The sequence below is a fragment of the Mesoplodon mirus genome, assembly GCF_964341445.2.
Source record: "Mesoplodon mirus genome assembly, chromosome: 19".
Taxonomy (NCBI): domain Eukaryota; kingdom Metazoa; phylum Chordata; class Mammalia; order Artiodactyla; family Ziphiidae; genus Mesoplodon; species Mesoplodon mirus.
This window is the reverse complement of record NC_138995.1, coordinates 61,769,400-61,790,134: the sequence shown is the minus strand read 5'-3', so window position 1 is coordinate 61,790,134 and position 20,735 is coordinate 61,769,400. Positions and strand designations below refer to the sequence as shown.

Below are 20,735 nucleotides of genomic sequence, written 5' to 3'. Positions count from 1 at the left end.
GGCCCCTGCCCCAGGTATCCTCTTAGTCCGCGTGGCCTCCCAGGCTCTGTCCTCTTGTCCCTCTGCTCAGCCGGGGTGAGCAGGAAAGTCACCGTGATTTCCAAACTCACCACCTGCTCTACCTTACTCTGCACGGAAGGACACTGAGTTCTATTTGTATTATCATCATTTGTAATCTTAGGATGAGCCCTGAATTTCCCTTTAAGATCCCCCCAAGGCTCCTTCTCCGTGGTGGAGATGGGGAGACGGTCCTGGATTACCCGGGGGCGGGGGCCCCTGTTACCACCAAGGTCCTGATGAGAGAAGGAGCGAGGCAGCGGGGCCAGAGCCCAGGCCGATGGGACTCGGAGGCAGAAGCAGGAGAGGGGGCGCGCCTGCGGGCTTGGGAGGTGGGAGGGGATGAGGCAAGGGGCACGGCAGCCTGCAGAGGCTTGAAAACGTGGGGGAATGAAGTCCACCTCAGGGCCTCAGGAGCAACACAGCCTGACAACTTGATTTTAACACAGGGTTTCCATTTGGACTTCTGACCTCCAGAACGTAAAGTCATAAATCTGTGTTGCTTTAACCCATGGACTTGTGGTCGCCACAGCAGGAACAGGAAACATACACACTGAATATCTCTGGGGTTCTTTGGTGGTCGTTGTTCAGTTGTTTCTTTGTTTGCCAATCTGAGCTCTGCAAGCTCAGGGTTTGAATCTGTCATGTCCAAGGATGTACTTCTAAGCCAGGCACATTGCAAATACCCAATAAATACATTGATGCTTGGGTCAAAAAGGACTTCAGGCCACAAAGGCAGCAGCTTATGGGTCAAGTGAGGCCTCAGACGTGCTCAGGTATGTCTGCAGAAGCCCGCTGCCCACTCCAGCCTGAGCCCTGTGGAAATGAGCGCCAGGCTCCTGGGGAGGGGCAGTTCCCCTTCCTGTGGGGCTGCTGACGTGACACCCCGTGACGGGGAGGACCAGCCTCCCAGTGGACACACCCTGTGTGTCTGTCTGTCCTGTGAGCACCGTGGTCTCCTCCATCGGCACCGCCTGGACCACAGGGACGAGACGCCATGACCCCCAGCCTCACGGCCCTGCTCTGCCTTGGTGAGATGGAGGAGGGGGAGGGGAAGCCCTGGCCAGGGAGGGACCCCTGCCCACAGCCAGGCTGCTCCGTCAGGAGAGCCCAGGACTCAGGAGGCTCCCGGGGAGGAGAGGCGCTGCTCAGGGTTCAGGGCAAACCTCTCACAGGGGCCTCTCTTCCAGGGCTGAGTGTGGGCCTAAGGACCCCGGTGCAGCCAGGTGAGTCTGTCCCCAGGTGTCCCAGCTCCCTCCTGCTCATGGGGACAAGGGGCCACCCCCAGGCAATGGGGATGGGGAGCAGCAGTTCTGGGCTGAAGGGGGGGAGTCTGGGAGGTTGGGTGCTGAGAGCTGGGGACCTGGGGGTGAGGATGTCGTGACGCAGCCTCTGATGTCCTTCCAGGCACCCTCCCCAAACCCACCATCTGGGCTGAGCCAGGCTCTGTGATCCCCTGGGGGAGCCCCGTGACCATCTGGTGTCAGGGGACCCCGGGGGCCCAGGTGTTCCGTCTGAATAAACAGGGAAGCTCAGCTTTCTGGGACACACAGAGTCCACTGGAGCCCGAGGACAAGGGCAAGTTCTCCATCCCACACATGACACAGTCCGACGCAGGGAGGTATCACTGTTACTACCTCAGCCCCACTGGCTGGTCAGAGCACAGTGACTCCCTGGAGCTGGTGGTGACAGGTGAGAGGACACTCGGGGGTCCTGGCCACAGGCTCTGCCCTCAGGAAGGGGGTCTGCTCTCAGGGGTGTGTCCCTCTCACAGCCCAGCCCTGGGGGAGGGGAGGGGGGTGTGAGCCCCATTTCACAAGCTCCCTCCTTCTCTCCTAGGGGCCCACAGCAAACCCACCCTCTCAGCCCTGCCGAGCCCTGTGGTGACCTCGGGAGGGACCGTGACCCTCCAGTGTGACTCATGGCAGGGATGGGAAGGGTTCATTCTGACTAAGGAAGGAGAACCCAAGTCCTTCTGGATCCTGGATGCACAGCGACTCCCCGATGGGCAGGCCCGGGCCCTGCTCCCCGTGGGTCGCGTGACCCCCAGCCACAGGTGGACGTTCAGATGCCACGGCCTTTACAGGAACACCCCCCAGGTGTGGTCGGCCCCCAGTGACCCCCTGGAGCTCCTGGTCCCAGGTGAGGAGGTCCCACCCTGGCCTCACACACTTTTTGAGGCACGAGACAGATTATTAGGTGCTTTTCTCCCAGGATTGTCCCAGATGAGAGGGTGGGGTGAGGGGGGAGTGGGGCGCACAGGACAGAGACACAGAGTGTGAGCGACAGTGAGGCCTGGGGACCAGGACGGGAGAAGGGGCTTCATGGGAGGAAGCAGCCCCTACAGCCCAGGCTGGTCGTCCCCCAGGTGTGTCTGGGAAGCCCTCCCTCCTGACCCCGCAGGGCCCTGTTGTAGCCTTTGGACAGAGCCTGACCCTCCAGTGTCGCTCTGACGTCGGCTATGACAGATTCGCTCTGTCCCAGGAGGGGGGACAGGCCCTCCCCCAGCGCCCTGGCCGGCAGCCCCACGCTGGGCTCTCTCAGGCCGACTTCCCCCTGGGCCCGGTGACCAGCACCCACGGGGGCCGGTACAGATGCTACGGTGGACACAACCTCTCCTCCGAGTGGTCGGCCCCCAGTGACCCCCTGGACATCCTGGTGGCAGGTGAGGAGCCAGCGGGTCAGTCAGGGACCCAGACTCTGCACAGGCCCTGCCGGGGGAGCCCCAGGTGGTGATGCTGGGACCAGGCATGAGGGGTCCCCAGGGAGGGAGGGAGAGAGACAGAGAGAGACGAGGGTGGGCAGGGAGAGAGAGAGACTCACAGAAAACAGAGACAGACAGAGATGAGGGGCCTCAGGGAGGCCCTGCTGAGTCGCAGTTCAGAACCAGGGGGCGGGCAGCCCTCACCCCCCTTTTTCTCTCTAGGACGGTTCCCTGACACGCCCTCCCTCTCGGTGCAGCCGGGCCCCGTGGTGGCCTCAGGAGAGAACGTGACCCTGCTGTGTCAGTCAGGGAGCACAAGGGAAACTTTCCTTCTGTCCAAGGAGGGGGCAGCCCAGCCCCCACTGCGTCTTAGATCAAAGTACCGAGGTCGGCGTTTCCAGGCCGAATTCTCCCTGAGTCCTGTGACCTCAGCCCACAGCGGGACCTACAGGTGCTACAGCTCACTCAGCAGTAACCCCTACCTGCTGTCACACGCCAGTGCCCCCCTGGAGCTCGCGGTCTCAGGTGAGGGGCCCCAGCCCTGTCGCCTCTGTGTCCCTGTTGTCAGCTCTGAAGGTGACCCCCTTTCTAGGATAGGAGTGAGGGGTTCCAAAGGAGAGTTAAGGGAGGGTCATCCGGAGGGGGATCCAGCCTGCAGAGGGATGGAGGGAAACAAGGCCCTCCCGTCCCTGCTCCTTCTCAGTCCGGTCACCAGACTTCTCAGATGGGAGGAGGGGGAAAGCCAAGGGCAGCCCCAGAGCAGATACAGCACAAGAGTGTGAGCAGAGGTGGGGGGGCTCCCAGGGAAGCCGCAGTCCCTCACCCAACTACAGGCATTTTCCCAGGATCCTCTGGGGACACCACCACCCACACACAGGGCCCAATTCAAGAGCTGGTGAGCCACTGGGGCCTCTGTCCAGTACGTGGACACCTGGCCCCAGGCCTGTCCCTTGAGGTCCTCAGCTGCTCTAAATCCTGACCCAATCTCAGCACAGCTTGTGTCCCAGGGGTGCTGGGAGTTAGGTAGAGATGCTGGAGTGACCACAGGCTCCAGGGGCTCTGAGGCTGGTGGATGAAGGGTGGGGGTCATGGAGAGGGAATGACCCCTCGGGGCCCATCCTGGGGGAGGAGCGGTGGGCTGACATGGGGAGAAGCAGCCCCCGACCCTCACCTCCTGTCCTGACCCCCAGGAGGCTCTGAAGTTGGGATCCTTCCCCCGACGGAGCCAGGCCCGCAGACGGGTGAGTGAGAGTCTGTGGGAAATGGTGTTGGGTCCAGGGGTGCAGGGCTCAGTTATGCCCTTGGTTCAGGCACCTCTGGAGATGCTCACCTGGACCCCCTTCCCCTGCCTGGGCCTCAGTTTCTCCAAGTGTAAAAGCAGAGAATCGTGGCCCAGAGCTTAAATTTCCTTCAGTTCTGACTTCTGGCTGTGACACCCCAGGAGAGGAGGCCTCACAGGGAGGCCCCTGAGGATGTGACTGTATGGGGGCCGGTCCCCAGTGCCGCAGTGATGGTAGCATTGTACGGGGAGGGAGAGGGAAAGATGAAGAGTCCACCGCACACAACTGGCCCCTCCCCCAGTCCCTGCTGTGGTGGGGGAGGGGAGGGTAACAAGGAAGGACCCTCGGCTCCAGATGAGACCCTCGGACAGGCCCCCCTGCAGATGAGAAGCCCCCAGAGCACAAAGCTGGTGTCCACCTTGGGCGGGGCGCAGCAGGAAGACAGCTCAGGGAGCTCACAGCTCTGGGTTCTAATCCCAGCTCTGCCATGTCCAGGCTGGGTCACCTGGGGTTTGTGAATTCCCTCTCTGTGCCTCAGTTTCCTCGTCTGTAAAATGGGTGGGGCGGGTTAGAGGAGATGAATGCACAGACCCCAGCACGAGCCTGCACACAGTAGGCGCTCAATTGAATGGCATCTTGGGCTCACTCATGACATCACTGGTGCCCCAGGTCTCAAACGGTACCTGAACGTTCTGATCGGGGTCTCGGTGGCCTTCGTCCTGCTGCTCCTCGTCCTCCTCGTCCTCCTCATCCGACACCGGGGTCAGAGCAGACGCAGGAAGTCGGGTGAGCAGGGAACGGGGTGACCCAGGCCCCTGCAGGTGCTGGGCTTAGGGCACCAGCCAAAGGGAAACCAAGAGATGGGCAAGGTCAGCTTAGAAAAAGATGGTCCAGAGTCTGAAACTCAAAAATCTAGAAAGAAAACACGTACTGTCAGCTGCCATGTATAATTTAAGGTATTTTCCTCCTTTTCAACCTCATGAAGTGTTGAAACGTGTACGCGAGTGTGAGTTCAGGTCTCCTTCTTTCCTCCTGAATCCCGTGTGAGGGGCGGGGGTCCCAAGAGTCCCAGGGCCGATCCTCTGTCACCTGCCCCAGCCCAGGGCGAGGCTGATTTGCACCCTCCCGCAGGGGCTGCAGACCCAGAGCCCAAGGACAGAGGCCTGCAGAGCAGGTAACTCCCGCCCCGAAGACCCCCAGGCCCACCCCGCCCGCAGCTCCCCCTCATTCTCCCCTAACACGCCCGCCTCCTCCCCAGCTCCTGCCCAGCCGCCGCCGCCCAGGACCAGGCCCTCTGTGAGCAGAAGCGGACGGGGTGGGGGACACAGGGTTCTGGAGGCAGTGGGGGAGGGGAAGGCTGGGAAGGGGTGGGCTCAGGGGGTGCGGACGGAAACCCCACACTTCCCCCTCACCCCTGGGTCTCAGTGGCCCCTTCTGGGTGCACTGCGGGGGCTCCAGCCCTGAGGGATCTCGGGGAAGCCCGCCCAGCGGTACACACCCTGTTCCGCCCCAGCAGATGCTGCCGTGAAGGACACACAGCCTGAGGAGGGGGTGCAGCTGGACCATCCGGTGAGACCCCTGCTCCTGTCCAGGCCACCAAACACCTTCTTGTTGCCAAACTCAGTCCAATGGACACGTCTCTGTCCTAACATCCCAGCTCCAGCAGCGTCCCACACTGACCTCTCCTTCCGGGCTTCCTGGGTCCTCCTGCTGTGACTCCACCCCTCCTGCTTCCTTGTGACCTCATGGCCCCTCCTTCGGGGTCCCCTTTCCTGGCTCCTCGTCCTCTGTCTGACCTTCTGGCATTGCAGAGAAGCCCCACGTCTCAAGAGGATTTGTGAATAAGTGAATCACCTGAAAGTCCCCAGGCCCCCCTTCCTTCATTCACCCAAAAGTGGTGCACAAGGAGAGCGCATCCCCCCGGCTCCCTGTAGGTTCTGCAGGTGCAGCAGGGAGCTCACCTGGTGGGTGAGAGAGACTCTATGTAAAGAAGCAGGTAGTGTCCTAGAATGCAAGGTCCCGATAAGGAAAGTAAAGCAAGAGAAGGTGACAGAGTGCATGGGGGGGGGCAGCAAGTGCAAAGGTCCTGAGGCAGGGACCTGCTTTTGCAGGAAGATGGCTGTGCGGCTGGAGCCAAATGAGCAAGGGAGATAATGTGTTAATACAGAAATCAGAACCGTAGAAAGAATCCAGAGGCTCCAAGGTGTTAGGAGGTCCCTGGAGTTTCCATCAGGCAAGTGACCTGATCTTAGGTTTTAAAGCATCACTCTGGCAACACAGTGGAAAGCTGATGGGAGGAGATCACAGTGGATCCAGGAAGTCCCCTTTCTGTCTTACTCTCTCCCTCCAGCAGAACAGGCAGGATGCAGACCCCCAGGAGGGGATGTACGCCCAGGTGAACCACTCAAGATCAAGACTAAGGTGGGGGGTGGCCACCTCTCCTTCCTCCCTGTCGGGGAGATTGCTGGACACGAAGGACAGACAAGTGGAAGAGGATGGGCAGAGGGACAGTCAGGTGGGTCCCATCCTGTCTGGGCCCCCAGGCTTCCCCCACCCCAACCACCCTCCCTCCCTCTCCCTCACCACAGGCCGCCGCATCTGAAGCCCCCCAGGATGTGACCTATGCCCAGCTGAACCACTCGACCTTCAGACGGGAGACTGCACCCCCTGCCCCCCAGTCAGGGGAACCCCCAGAAGAGCCCAGCGTGTATGCTGCTCTCGCCATCCGCTAGCCCAGGAAGGACCCAGACCCCACGCTCCAGGGAGGAAGACTGCACGGACCCCGGAAGGCACAGGAGCTGCCTGCCCACAGTGGACACCACCTAACGACCATCAGACAGCCTGGACTCCCAACACAGACCACCAGGAGCCCCTGGGACCCTTCGCAGTCACCTGATTCCACCCTCAAAGATAACTAATATCCTTACATTTGGGAAATAATGCAACAGACTTTTCAAAAATCAATGTGTGAATTGAAAACCAAAATCAAAACAAAAAAAAACAAAACAGAAGTGGGAAAATGTTTTCAATGAGTGATATTGTAAATAATACACATCAAAGATATGAATTGAGAAAATTAAGAATCATGAATGAATATATTAGAAAAGCCTTTAAAAAAATCGATGACCTAACATATAATACCAAGACTTTAGGAAAAAATAGCAAATTATTTCAAATGAAGGTAGAAGGTGGGAATAATAATGACAAGGGTAGCTAATAATGAAGAGAACCAAAAAGTAGAGAAAATCAATTAAGGCAAAAAATAAACTCATTCTTGAAAACATTCATGAATCCTAGCCACCACGGCCGAGGGAAAAAGATAGAAGGCACACATTTCTAAAATCATGAAAGAAATTGCAGACAGCACTATGAATCCTACAAACTTTATAAAAATAGTAACAGAACATTATGAAAAATTTGATACCAACATACAGAAAATGTAGATGGAATGGAAATCTTCAAGTGTACAATTTACTAAATGGATATAAGAATAAATGGAAAATCTATCACCTTATACATTGATTCTGTAATCAAAACTTACCCACGACTGAACTATATAGAACCTAAAAAATTCAAAATGAAAGAAATAGTAGAATGGTGCTTACCGGGGTTGGAGCGAGGGGGAAATGGGAAGATATTGGTCAAAGGGCACAAGCTTCCAGTTATAAGATGAATAAATTCTGGGGATCTAATATACAGCATGGTGGTTATAGCTAATCACACTGTATCCCATTCTTGAGTGATCTGAAGAGAGTAGATCTTAAATGTTCTCACCAGAAAAAGAAATTGCAACTGTGTGATGGGATGCAGACAAATACTATGGTGGTCATCACTTTCCGATGTGTAAGTGTACAGTTCAGGAAGCTTCACTGGTGGTTTCTTCCAAGCACTCATGTACTCATGAAAGACGCACACACAAGCACACACACACACACCCCAAAATTGCACAAACATTTCCTGAGAACAGAAAAAGAAGAAACATACCTCAACACATCAGATCAGGAAAATATTTACACCAAAACCTGACAAGGGAATTATAAATGGGAAAGTCCCAGGAAGATCTTTCACATGAGCTTAGATGGAAATCCCTAAACAAAGTGTACACAAATAAGATTTAGTGATATATTAAAAGGACATTACGTCATGACCATACTTTGGGGTCTTTTTTTTTGAAGGATAGAGTAACTTAAAATTTTAAAAATCTATCACATAATGCAATACTTTAATAGAACAAATAAAAAATAATCATCTCAATAGATGCAGACAAAGCCTTTGATAAAATATACTAACAGTTCCTGGTGAAAATAAAATCGCATCAGAAATAAAAGGGAATTTCCTTTCATTGATGAAGGCATGTTTAACAATCAACACTAGACATCTTTTGTAAAGGTGAGAACCTGAGGTCCTTTCTTCTATGATGGGCAATCATCCAAGTATGTTCCCTATGACCACTTGTATTCACCAGGGCACTGGAGGCACCAACCAAGTAAGTAAAACAAAACAAAGTGAGAAGCTCTGAAGTGGATAAGAATAATATTGTACTATTAAGAGACTGCACAGTTGTGTTTGTAGAAAATCCAAAATAACGTAAAGATGTTCTACTCTAATTAAAAAGGAGTTTTCCAGCATCGCTGCATACATGGTCAATATATAGAATTCAAATGCGTTCAGGACTTCCGGTTCTTGATTGAGATGAAGTAAATGAATGTCTCCCTGTTCCATGACTTTATACCAGTGACCTGATTGTATACTCCTGAATTCCAAGAGCCATAAGATAATATATTTCGGCTGTTTTAATCCACCAAGTTTGTGGTAATTTGTGGTACAGGGAAGCAATACAACCACTTGAATTTTCTTCTGATTAGTGTTTGCATAGTACATTTTTCATCCTTCTACTTTTTTAATGTGGTAAAATATACACACCATGATATTTACCACCATTTAAACATTATTAAAGTGCGAAGTTAGTGGCCTTAAGTACATTTACCATGTTCGGCAATCATGACCACTGTCCATCTTCCAGAACATTTTCATAATCCCAAACAGAAACTCTGTACCCATTAAGCAAGAACTCCCCATGCCCCCTAAGAACCAGCCACCGGTCATCTCCATTCTAATTCCTGCCTTTAGGAATCTGGCTATTCTAGGCTGTTCGTGTAGGTGAAATCATACAAAACGCGACATTTTGTGTCAGCCTTATTTCACTTTGAATAATGTTTCCAACGTTCATTCATATTGTTCATTCTTTTACTTTTAACCTATTTACATGTTATATTAGAAGTGAGTTTCTGGGACTTCCCTGGTGGCGCAGTGGCTGGGAATCCTCCTGCCAATGGAGGGAACACAGGTTCGATCCCTGGTCTGGGAGGATCCCACGTGCAACTAGGCCCGTGTGCCACAACTATTGAGCCCTCACACCACAACTACTAAAGCCAGGGCAACTACAGCCCATGCTCCACAACAAGAGAAGCCACCGCAATAAGAGGCCCACGCACCACAATAAGAAGCCCGCGCACCACAACAGAGAGTAGGCCCCGCTCGCCGCAGCTAGAAAAAGCCCGTGCACAGTGATGAAGACCCAACACGGCCAAAAATAGATAAATAAATAAATTTATTTATTAAAAAAAAAATGAAGTGAGTTTCTTATGGACTTCATAGTGTAGGTGGTGGTTTTTTCTTAAACCGATCTTACAAGCTCTTTTAATTGCTGTGTTTAGCCCATTTACATATAATATTCTTACTGATAAAAGACTGTTACTTGGGTTTGTCGTTTTCTTTTTTTTTAAGTTTTGCCCCCCTCTTTCTTGTTCTTCTACTTACCCTTTCCTGGGATTGAAAAGTATTGTTAGCATACCGTTTTAACTTCTCTGTTGGCGCTGTAACTCCAAGTCTTTGACTGCTGTTGAAGTGGCTGTTCTAGAGATTATCAGGTACACACCTAACTTTACACAGTACAGGCAGAGTTAGTAGTTTACGTGTTCAAGGGAGACGGAGAAACCCTACAAATCTATACGTCTCTTTATTCTTACCCCTCTATGTCGTAGTTGTTGTCTGTGTGATCTCTGCATAGAAGCCCAGGGCTGTGTCGGGGCCTACGGAGCCAGGTCAGGGTGAGTGAGCTCTCCCCAGACCTCCTGCTGCAGCTCCACAACCGCCACCCCCCGTCACCTGAGGGGAGAAGAGCAGGTCTGGGCTGATGGCGCCCAGTCTGGGGACGGCCATGGAGTGACATCTTGGGAAACTGAGGCCATAAGGGCACCCCTGACACTTCAGGTCTGCATCCTTTCAGGACAAATTGAAACCCCACGTGTTCATCTTTGCCTCCTAATTAGATGCAAAGGAGACACTGGAGATGCTCACCTCCAGGTACCAGGACTGGCATGATTAGCTCCAGAGACTCATTCAAGATCAAAGAGATTACTTAAGCATTTCTGCATCTCCTCACCCATACCCTGTCTTTTTTGTTCTCAGGGGTAACTGACATTCTCAGTCCATCACAAAACAAGTCAGACGCCAACAGTGATGACTAGGAGAAATTCTTAATTTGGGGCTGGGCTCCGAGGGTCACAACCTGTTAATGGAATGCAGGTGACCTGAGAGGACATGTAGAGATCCTAGGGTGATTTGGGATCTGCTCTGACCTCTGTGACCTCTTTTTCCACAGTTCCTAGCCTCATACCCACAAGACTACACAGTGGAGAATCTCATCCAGACGGGCATGGCTGGCTCAATCCTGCTGGTCCTCAGGATTCTGCTCTTTCAGGCTCAACACGGCCACGGAGGAACCCAAGATGCAGCCAGGAGGTAAACACAGAGGGAACAAACCCACCATTCGGTGAGTTCGATCCTTGTATGACTAGGAGGTTTGGGAGGAAAATCTGCAGTATGAATTGAGGGAACTGTCTGCTGAGAATTTCAAGGGGGATAAATGCTGGCACGCAGGAAATGCCTGGGTTGTTGCCTGTAGAGACTCTTCTGGAACTAAAGTGTGGTAATTTCCCTCCTTACCATTATTGATTATTCTTGACCACTCCCCTTCTTGTTTTACTCCTGTGGTTTGAGGCCACATCCACACCACAGGTTTGGGTCCACACCACAGGTTTGGGTCCACACCTACAGCCACCTTCCTGCTCTGCCACTTTCCTGTAATACATTTTGCTTTATTTCTAATTTCCACACTCACTGGTGTGTGCTATTGACCTCTATCCCTTCAGCCTAGAACCAGAATATGTTTTAATCAACTGAGTAAATGGGTGAAATTCAGGTCTAGTTTAAAACACATAAATCCCAAACCATTTCCGAAAACCCTCTCTGGACCCCCTCAAGTCTTATTCTCTTCCAAAATCATACACGGAAGAGTTTCTGCCAAAATACCATCAGTTTGAATGAGCACAAGGTGGACTTCCCTGGTGGCGCAGTGGTTAAGAATCCACCTGCCAATGCAGGGGACAGGGGTTCAAGACCTGGTCCAGGAAGATCCCACATGCCATGGAGCAACTAAGCCCATGTGCCACAACTATGGAATCTGTGCTCTAGAGCCCGTGAGCCACAACTACTGAGCCTGCGTGCCACAGCTACTGAAGCCCACGCTCCTAGAGCCTGGGCTCCGCAACAAGAGAAACCACCACAATGAGAAGCCCACGCACCGCAACAAAGAGTAGCCCCCGCTTGCCGCAACTAGAGAGAGCCTGTGCACAGCAATGAAGACCCAACGCAGCCAAAAATAAATAAATAAATAGATTTATGAATGAGCGCAAGGTGTTTGAAGTGACAGCCAGGTGGTGTGCTGGCAAACCAGCTCTAGGAAAACATCACTTTTCCTCAGTGTTCTGATTTGTTTACATTATCTCTTTCTTTGGTAAATACTCCCTTCATGCCCAACTTCAAGATGCCAGTTTGAATGCACTGGATACACAGTTGGGAATAGAATCAACTTTCACAAGTGAGTATGAGCCAACTGTGGCACCTCACAGATGACCCTGAGGTCCTTCTATTCTGTAGGTCATAGTAAGTTCCACCTCAATCTTATGCCACAGTTTCAGTGAAATTGTGATGCCCAAATCCTAGTACATTTCACACTAGAGGTAAATAGAAAACAGGCATAATCAGTTGTGGGAGAAACGCTGAGCCTGACATGAAGGTTTAACATGGGAGATATGAGTCCAAGCAGGTTGGAAACGCCCAAGTCTCTCATATGTATGCATTTCTCCCCTGCTGACCCCTTCACCTTTGCCCCTTAATGATAATTTGGGTGAGTATAGAATTCCTCACTCACAGTTAATTCCTTGACTGTATTTTCCCCATATCTTTTGGCATTTTCTCTCTTCAATGTCCTTCCCTTTGCTGCGAAATAGCAAGACACACTTCATGTATAGACACACGCACCCTAGCAATTGTAAGTTCTCGCTAAATCTCTGTAAAAGACCAACAATTGGCCTTTCATGCTGTCGCAGACATTGTCCTCACTGATTTCATTCTGAAATTCACAATATCCATGGGCCCTTCTCTTTCCATTCCTCATCTACCTTAACTTTCTAATTCCGGTCTCTCTGTACTGCATCCTACACAATCTCCTCAATGTTGTATTCCAAGTTCATGATTGGCTCTTCAGCTGTATCTTCTCCTTGATGGAAAGAATATCTTGAGTGTATTAATGAAAGTATTACGTTTTACCTGTAAAGTGTTTGCCTAATTCATTGCTAAAATCCTATATACTTTTGCAATATAATCCCTTTTGCTGTTTCCAGAATTTATTTTCCTTCTTTAATTTTTCAGATGTGTAAACATGCTTAAATTAAAATGTTTCATATATTCCTAGTATTCTATCTCCTTGGATAGGATAATACAAGTTACTAGCTCTGTAGATAGTCTTCTTAGCACTTTTTCTCATTATTAGGATTTATCTTTTATGTTCATTCCTAATGCTCAGCTCCCAGACACGTGATTTTCTATAGAGAGTTTCTCCCAGGTCTGTCCTGACATTCAGAGCTGAAATGGGTGACTTCTTGCAGTTGCCCTGCCCCACAGCATCCGCTCTCTCAAACTTAGCATCTAACTAGGCATGTACCTGGCAGGGATGACCCCAAGGTGAGCCTCACACTCACAGGTGGGACAGATATCCATGTACAACTATAATGAATTGAACCTGTTTTACAACTGCACAGAGGACACGGCTCAGTGCTGACCTTGGGGCTGGGTCAGTGGGCAGAGATATCCCAGTGCCTGGCCACAAATGAGGTGGAGGGGCAACACCGATTCCAACCTTGACCTGAAGCCCTGACCCCTCCCTGCCTCTGAGGACCTGAGGTCCCTGTCCTTCCACACACAGGTGGAAACCTCTATTCTAATGACCACTTGCTGGACTCAGGCACTGGTAGTCACTAAGCTTTCACTTCTTTTTTTTTTTGTGGTCCCTTCTCTATTTAAGAAACTTTCATTTCTCTTCTCCTATAATAGACCATGCCTACGTATTTCACAAAAAAACATAAGTAGTGGGAATGCCCTGGTGGCGCAGTGGTTAAGAATCCGCCTGCCAATACAGGGGACACGGGTTCGAGCCCTGGTCTAGGGAGATCCCACGTGGTGTGGAGCAACTAAGCCCGTGCGCCACAACTACTGAGCCTGAGCTCTAGAGCCCACGAGCCACAACTACTGAAGCCCGCGTGCCCAGAGCCCGTGCTCTGCAATAAGAGAAGCCACCGCAATGAGAAGCCCATGCACCGCAACGAAGAGTAGCCCCCATTTGCCACAACCAGAGAAAGCCCGCACACAGCAACGAATACCCAATGCAGCCAAAAACAAACAAACAAACAAACAACAAAAACCCCACCATAAGTAGCATTTCTCAGTGTCAGGAGCAGACGGGGGTCGTGAGTGGACACATCGGTCGTCCACCCTGACTGTGGGGTCTGACACCTTGACCCTCTCATGTCTCATCCAGAATGTCTTAATCAGGTTTCAAAATTAACCAATATTGGGTCCCATCCATGTCCTGGCACCACTGAGCCCACAACCTGTCTGGAGTGGGGTTCAAACAACATGCTGCAGGCGAGGAAGCTGAGGCTCAGAGACATAACTTCAGGGCTCAAGGTACACGGGGGAGGATGACGAGGAATACTTAAATCAGCTTTGTCTGCAAAGTCAGAGCACTAACCTACTCTCTGTCCCATAAAAGTGAAGACTGGAGCATATAATAAGGAGACAATGCCCAAGGATCAAGGGCACCGAGGAGGAAGGGACGACTCAGAGGCTTGTTCCCAGGAAGGTGGGGTGGACGCTGTTTCAAGAAAAAGGGAGAGGTCCCTGAAGGGGGCTGAGACAGAGAGCAAACCCACACTCTGGGGCCAGGGGAGCAGGCATGTTTCCTTCCTTATTTCCCTGAACTTCTCCTCTGTGCTCATTGCCACGCTGACCTCCACGGAGCTGTAGGCAGATGTTACATGTGTGTCTCTGCTGATCTGGGCTCTGCGGTGCAGCAGGAACCTGCATCCTCCCTGAAGCATCGCCAGGGCCTGGGTGATCCCTGTCCATGGTGAGGACCCCACAGGGACCCGAGATGGACGGGTTGAGGACGAAGGACACCCAACGGGGAGGCTCTGAGAGGGAAGGACGTGCCCGGGTCACCCTCACCTGGAAGGGGCGTCTCAGGAAGACACCGGTTCTGTCATGGGAATGACAGCCAGGCTCCTGGGGAGGGGCAGTTCCCCTTCCTGTGGGGCTGCTGACGTGACGCCCCGTGACGGGGAGGACCAACCTCCCAGTGGACACACCCTGTGTGTCTGTCTGTCCTGTGAGCACCGTGGTCTCCTCCATCGGCACCGCCTGGACCACAGGGACGAGACGCCATGACCCCCAGCCTCAAGGCCCTGCTCTGCCTTGGTGAGATGGAGGAGGGGGAGGGGAAGCCCTGGCCAGGGAGGGACCCCTGCCCACAGCCAGGCTGCTCTGTCAGGAGAGCCCAGGACTCAGGAGGCTCCCGGGGAGGAGAGGCGCTGCTCAGGGTTCAGGGCAAACCTCTCACAAGGGCCTCTCTTCCAGGGCTGAGTGTGGGCCTGAGGACCCCGGTGCAGCCAGGTGAGTCTGTCCCCAGGTGTCCCAGCTCCCTCCTGCTCATGGGGACAAGGGGCCACCCCCAGGCAATGGGGATGGGGAGCAGCAGTTCTGGGCTGAAGGGGGGGAGTCTGGGAGGTTGGGGGCTGAGAGCTGGGGACCTGGGGGTGAGGATGTCTTGTGACGCAGCCTCTGATGTCCTTCCAGGCGCCCTCCCCAAACCCACCATCTGGGCTGAGCCAGGCTCTGTGATCCCCTGGGGGAGCCCCGTGACCATCTGGTGTCAGGGGACCCCGGGGGCCCAGGAGTTCCGTTTGGATAAAGAGGGAAGCTCAGCTTTCTGGGACGCACAGAGTCCACTGGAGCCCGAGGATAAGGGCAAGTTCTCCATCCCACACATGACACAGTCCTACGCAGGGAGGTATCACTGTTACTACCTCAGCCCCACTGGCTGGTCAGAGCACAGTGACCCCCTGGAGCTGGTGGTGACAGGTGAGAGGACACTCGGGGGTCCCGGCCTCAGGCTCTGCCCTCAGGAAGGGGGTCTGCTCTCAGGGGTGTGTCCCTCTCACAGCCCAGCCCTGGGGGAGGGGAGGGGGGTGTGAGCCCCATTTCACAAGCTCCCTCCTTCTCTCCTAGGGGCCCACAGCAAACCCACCCTCTCAGCCCTGCCGAGCCCTGTGGTGACCTTGGGAGGGAACGTGACCCTCCAGTGTGGCTCATGGCAGGGACTGGACAGGTTCATTCTGACTAGGGAAGGAGAACCCAACTCCTCCTGGACCCTGGATGCACAGCGACGCCCCAATGGGCAGGCCAGGGCCCTGCTCCCCGTGGGTCCCGTGACCCCCAGCCACAGGTGGACATTCAGATGCCACGGCTTTTACAGGAACACCCCCCAGGTGTGGTCGGCCCCCAGTGACCCCCTGGAGCTCCTGGTCCTAGGTGAGGAGGTCCCACCCTGGCCTCATGCACTTTTTGAGGCACGAGACAGATTATTAGATTCTTTTCTCCCAGGATTGTCCCAGATGAGAGGGTGGGTGAGGGGGGAGTGGGGCGCACAGGACAGAGACACAGAGTGTGAGCGACAGTGAGGCCTGGGGACCAGGACGGGAGAAGGGGCTTCATGGGAGGAAGCAGCCCCTACAGCCCAGGCTGGTCGTCCCCCAGGTGTGTCTGGGAAGCCCTCCCTCCTGACCCCGCAGGGCCCTGTCGTGGCCTCTGGACAGAGCCTGACCCTCCAGTGTCGCTCTGACGTCGGCTATGACAGATTCGCTCTGTCCCAGGAGGGGGGACAGGCCCTCCCCCAGCGCCCTGGCCGGCAGCCCCACGCTGGGCTCTCTCAGGCCGACTTCCCCCTGGGCCCGGTGACCAGCACCCACGGGGGCCGGTACAGATGCTACGGTGGACACAACCTCTCCTCCGAGTGGTCGGCCCCCAGTGACCCCCTGGACATCCTGGTGGCAGGTGAGGAGCCAGCGGGTCAGTCAGGGACCCAGACTCTGCACAGGCCCTGCCGGGGGAGCCCCAGGTGGTGATGCTGGGACCAGGCATGAGGGGTCCCCAGGGAGGGAGGGAGAGAGACAGAGAGAGATGAGGGTGGGCAGGGAGAGGGAGAGACTCACAGAAAACAGAGACAGACAGAGATGAGGGGCCTCAGGGAGGCCCTGCTGAGTCGCAGTTCAGAACCAGGGGGCGGGCAGCCCTCACCCCCCTTCCTCTCTCTAGGATGGTTCCCTGACACGCCCTCCCTCTCGGTGCAGCCGGGCCCCGTGGTGGCCTCAGGAGAGAACGTGACCCTGCTGTGTCAGTCAGGGAGCACAAGGGAAACTTTCCTTCTGTCCAAGGAGGGGGCAGCCCAGCCCCCACTGCGTCTTAGATCAAAGTACCGAGGTCGGCGTTTCCAGGCCGAATTCTCCCTGAGTCCTGTGACCTCAGCCCACAGCGGGACCTACAGGTGCTACAGCTCACTCAGCAGTAACCCCTACCTGCTGTCACACGCCAGTGCCCCCCTGGAGCTCGCGGTCTCAGGTGAGGGGCCCTGGCCCTGTCCTTTCTGACTCAGACAGCTCAGGGCTGTGTCCCCTGAGCACTCTGGGCTGAGGCTGAACGCGGGAGGGTCACCCAGAGGGGGCTGTGCCCCTCAGAGGCCCTCCCATCCCCTCCCACACCTTCTCACCTCACCTGGGATCCTGGAGGTGACAGGTGGGCAGTGGGAGGGTCTTGGGGAGGACACAGGGCAGGTGAGGGGGAGAGTTTAGTGAGGTGGGGACTCCGGGGTCAGCCTCATCCTCACCCCCTCCCGGTCCTCATCCCCAGGACCCGCAGGGGGCCCCAGCCCCCTGGTACAGGCCCCAATTCAACAACTGGGGAGTCACTGAGGCCTCTTTGCTCAGGGGGAACACTGGCCACCCCAGGGCAGTTGGAGCCTCTCTCAGAGGATCTAATGTCCCTCAGCTCCTCGGGGACAGGTTTGTCTCCCAAAGGGACTAGAATCCAGCAAAGATGCAGGGGGACCCCAGGGATCCAGGGGCTCTGAGGCTGGGTGGATGAAGGGTGGGGGGAAGAGGAAGATGTTGAGGAAGAGGAAGATGCTGGGGGCGAGCTCTGGGGAGAAGCAGCCCCCGCCCCTCAGCCCCCATCCTGACCCCCAGGAGGCTCGAAGGATCAGCTCCCCACCATTGCAGTCAGGCCCGCAGTGGGGTGAGGGAGGGTCCTCGGGACGTGGTGGTGGGTCCAGGGCGGGCAGGGCTGGGTCACACCTCAGTTACCAACTGAAGCGCCTGTTCAGGTGAAGGGCCCACACTCTGTACTGTGTGAGCTCAGTCAGCTCAGGGTCCTGTCCTCAGGAATGTCTGAGACAGTAAGATAAGAGGGGGCACGGGGGCTCCACAGAGGAGGACCCAGGACCCGGGAGAAGGGCTCGTGTCTCCCCAACTCCTCACTCACACCCTCACCTTATGATTCTCATGAGCAGGTGACACCATCCACCCACCACAAAACAAGTCAGACGCCAGCAGTGATTAGTAAAAGAAATCCTCAGTTATGGGGCTGGGTTCCGAGGGTCTGTCCTGTCGAGGACAGAACAGAAGGAACCAGTTCCCTGGGTGGACATCCAGGGTTCAGGAGTGATTGGGATCTGCTCTGACCTTGTGACCTCTTTGTCCAGAATTCCTACCCTCACACCCCCAACACTACACAGTGGAGAATCTCATCCGGCTGGGCATGGCTGGCTTGATCCTGCTGGGCCTCGGGATTCTGCTCTTTCAGGCTCGACACGGCCACGGAGGAACCCAAGATGCAGCCAGGAGCTGAACACAAGAGGAAACCATGCACCGTCCCGAGTGCTGGAGCCCTGGACATGACCTTACGTGCCCAGGAGGTTCTGGAAGAGAATCTGCAGCACGTGTTGTGTGAACTGTCTGACCAGGGAGAGAGAGACATGGTGTGGGTGCAGGAGAAGGTCTGGGAGCCCCTGTGGAGGACTGGGCCTCGGTTAACCATGCTGCCTTCCCTCCCCACCAGTGATGACTCTCCCTGACTGCCCCGTCCCCTCTCACCCCTGTGACGTGAGGCACACCCCACACGGCAGGTCTGTTTCCACACCTTACACACCTTCATGCTCTGGCCCACTTTCATGTAATACATTTGTTTATTTTTAATTTCCACATTGGCTGCTGTGTGCTACTGACCTCCATCCCTTCACTCAGAAACAGAATGTCGTTAAAGTAACTGAATAAATGGGTGAACTTGGGGTCCTGTTTCGAACAGATAAATCCAAAACTCTTCCCTAAAACTCTCTCTGGACCAGATGACACCTGGTATAGTTTCTCCAGAAACACCATTAGTGTGAAGGAACCACCCTGGCGTTTGAAGTGACAGCCAGCTGCTGTGCTGGTAAACGGGCTTAGGAATTTATCATTTTGTAAAAAGCCCAGATGTGTGGCATTTGTCTCTTTCTTTAGTGTAAATACTCTCTTCGTGGCCAATCTCATGGTACCTGTATGAATGCACTGAAGGCAGAGTGGGGAAGTAATGAGTAGAATTGTCGTTCCCAAAGAACTGAGTCTGATCCAGCTGGAGCACAGCTCAGTGATGACCCCAATACACACAGATGTGTCCTCTATATAAAGCATCATGATTAGATCATTTCCACTTCAGCTTTATGCCCTTGTTTCCGTGAAATTATCATGCCCAAATCCTAGTCCCAGTTCTTTGCATCCTAGTCCATCCCCATGAGAGGCAAAAGAGAAAACAATGGAAATATCAGCTGTGGGAGAAAACACTGAGCACTTTAAATCCCAATACATTATTGGTAGGTGTACTAATTGCCTCAGTCAATTTGGGGAATAAATAAGAATTATCGGTTAAAAGGAAGAGACACACAGCTCTGACCCAGAGTTATATAACTTAGAGGAAAATGTGTACATAACCATGAGTATACATTCAGGAGAACTTTGACAGAGGGGTCGTTCATATTAGACAAAATCATAGAAACAAATCTCACCAAAAATGAATGGATTGTTATACATATGCAACCGAATTTTACATGACAGAAAAATACACAAAGTTAAACTGCTACAATAATACAGATCAATTTTCAAGCATGATAGTCAATAAGTAAAGAAAAACTATAAGAGTATACTTCATTACATCAAATTCAAAAGTAGACAATGTGGGACCCAACTAAACAAAATAAGAATTTAAAGAGGAAAAATAACAATTGATACCAGAGAAATACAAAAAATCATAAAAGAATACTATAAACAATTCTTTGCTAACAAACTGCACCACCTAGAAGAAATGGACACGTTTTAGGAACATACAGCCCACCAAAACTGAATCGAGAAGAAATAGTTAACTTTGAATAGACTGATCACTGTGACTGAAATAGAATCTGGCACTGACATATATACATTACCATAGACATATATACACTACCAAATGTAAAACAGATAGCTAGTAGGAAGCAGCCACATAGCACAGGGAGCTCAACTTTGTGACCACCTAGAGGGGTGGGATAGGGAGGGTGGGAGGGAAACTCAAGAGGGAGGAGATGTGGGGATATATGTATATGTATGGCTGATTCACTTTGTTATACAGCAGAAACTAACACACCATTGTAAAGCAATTATACTCCAATAAAGATGTTAAAAAAAAAACACAAACCTCCCTGCAAACAAACATCCAGGACTGGATGACTTCATGAGAGAGTTCTGCCAAACATAAAAAGAAGATCTTATACTGATCCTTCTCAAACACTTCCAAAATATTGAAGAGGAGGAAACAGTCCCAAAGGCATTGTATGAAGCCACAATCACCCCGATACCCAAAACCAGACAAAGACACTGCCAAAAAAGAAAATTACAGACCAATAGTTCTGATGAATATAGATGCAAAAATGCTTAACAAAATATTAGCAAACCGAATCCAACAACACATAAAAAGAATCATATACCATGATCAACTTGGATTCATGCCAGGGTCACAAGGATGGTTCAACATACACAAATAAATCAGTGTGATACAACGTATCAACAAAAGAAAAGACAAAACCGATTCCACACTAGGAACTCCAGTTGGAAGAGCCAGGTGCGAGGCCTCTTCACGTGGCCCCCTGTGAGCAAGTGAAACCAGACTAAACACAA

At 52.9% G+C, this 20,735-nt stretch overlaps 1 protein-coding gene across 10 annotated transcripts; it reads left to right on the top strand.

The window, feature by feature from the left end:
* Nucleotides 1-1,049: 1,049 nt before the first annotated feature.
* LOC309794600 (leukocyte immunoglobulin-like receptor subfamily A member 6) lies at nt 1,050-18,776 on the top strand (the record flags this gene model as incomplete). 10 transcript variants are annotated; one of them, XM_082606282.1, is made up of 13 exons in its annotated part: nt 1,050-1,088; nt 1,248-1,283; nt 1,465-1,749; nt 1,897-2,199; nt 2,426-2,722; nt 2,984-3,286; nt 3,952-4,002; nt 4,711-4,827; nt 5,173-5,215; nt 5,300-5,337; nt 5,558-5,610; nt 6,395-6,436; nt 6,630-7,555. In XM_082606282.1, 13 exons carry the CDS (start codon nt 1,055-1,057, stop codon nt 6,771-6,773), a joined length of 1,746 nt encoding a protein of 581 aa, XP_082462408.1. In that variant the 3' UTR covers nt 6,774-7,555. The 10 variants fall into 10 exon arrangements, with proteins under 10 accessions (XP_082462408.1, XP_082462407.1, XP_082462409.1 ...); XM_082606281.1 differs by having other exon boundaries at nt 6,392-6,436; XM_082606283.1 differs by lacking the exon at nt 6,395-6,436.
* Between the last annotated feature and the right edge of the window lie 1,959 nt (nt 18,777-20,735).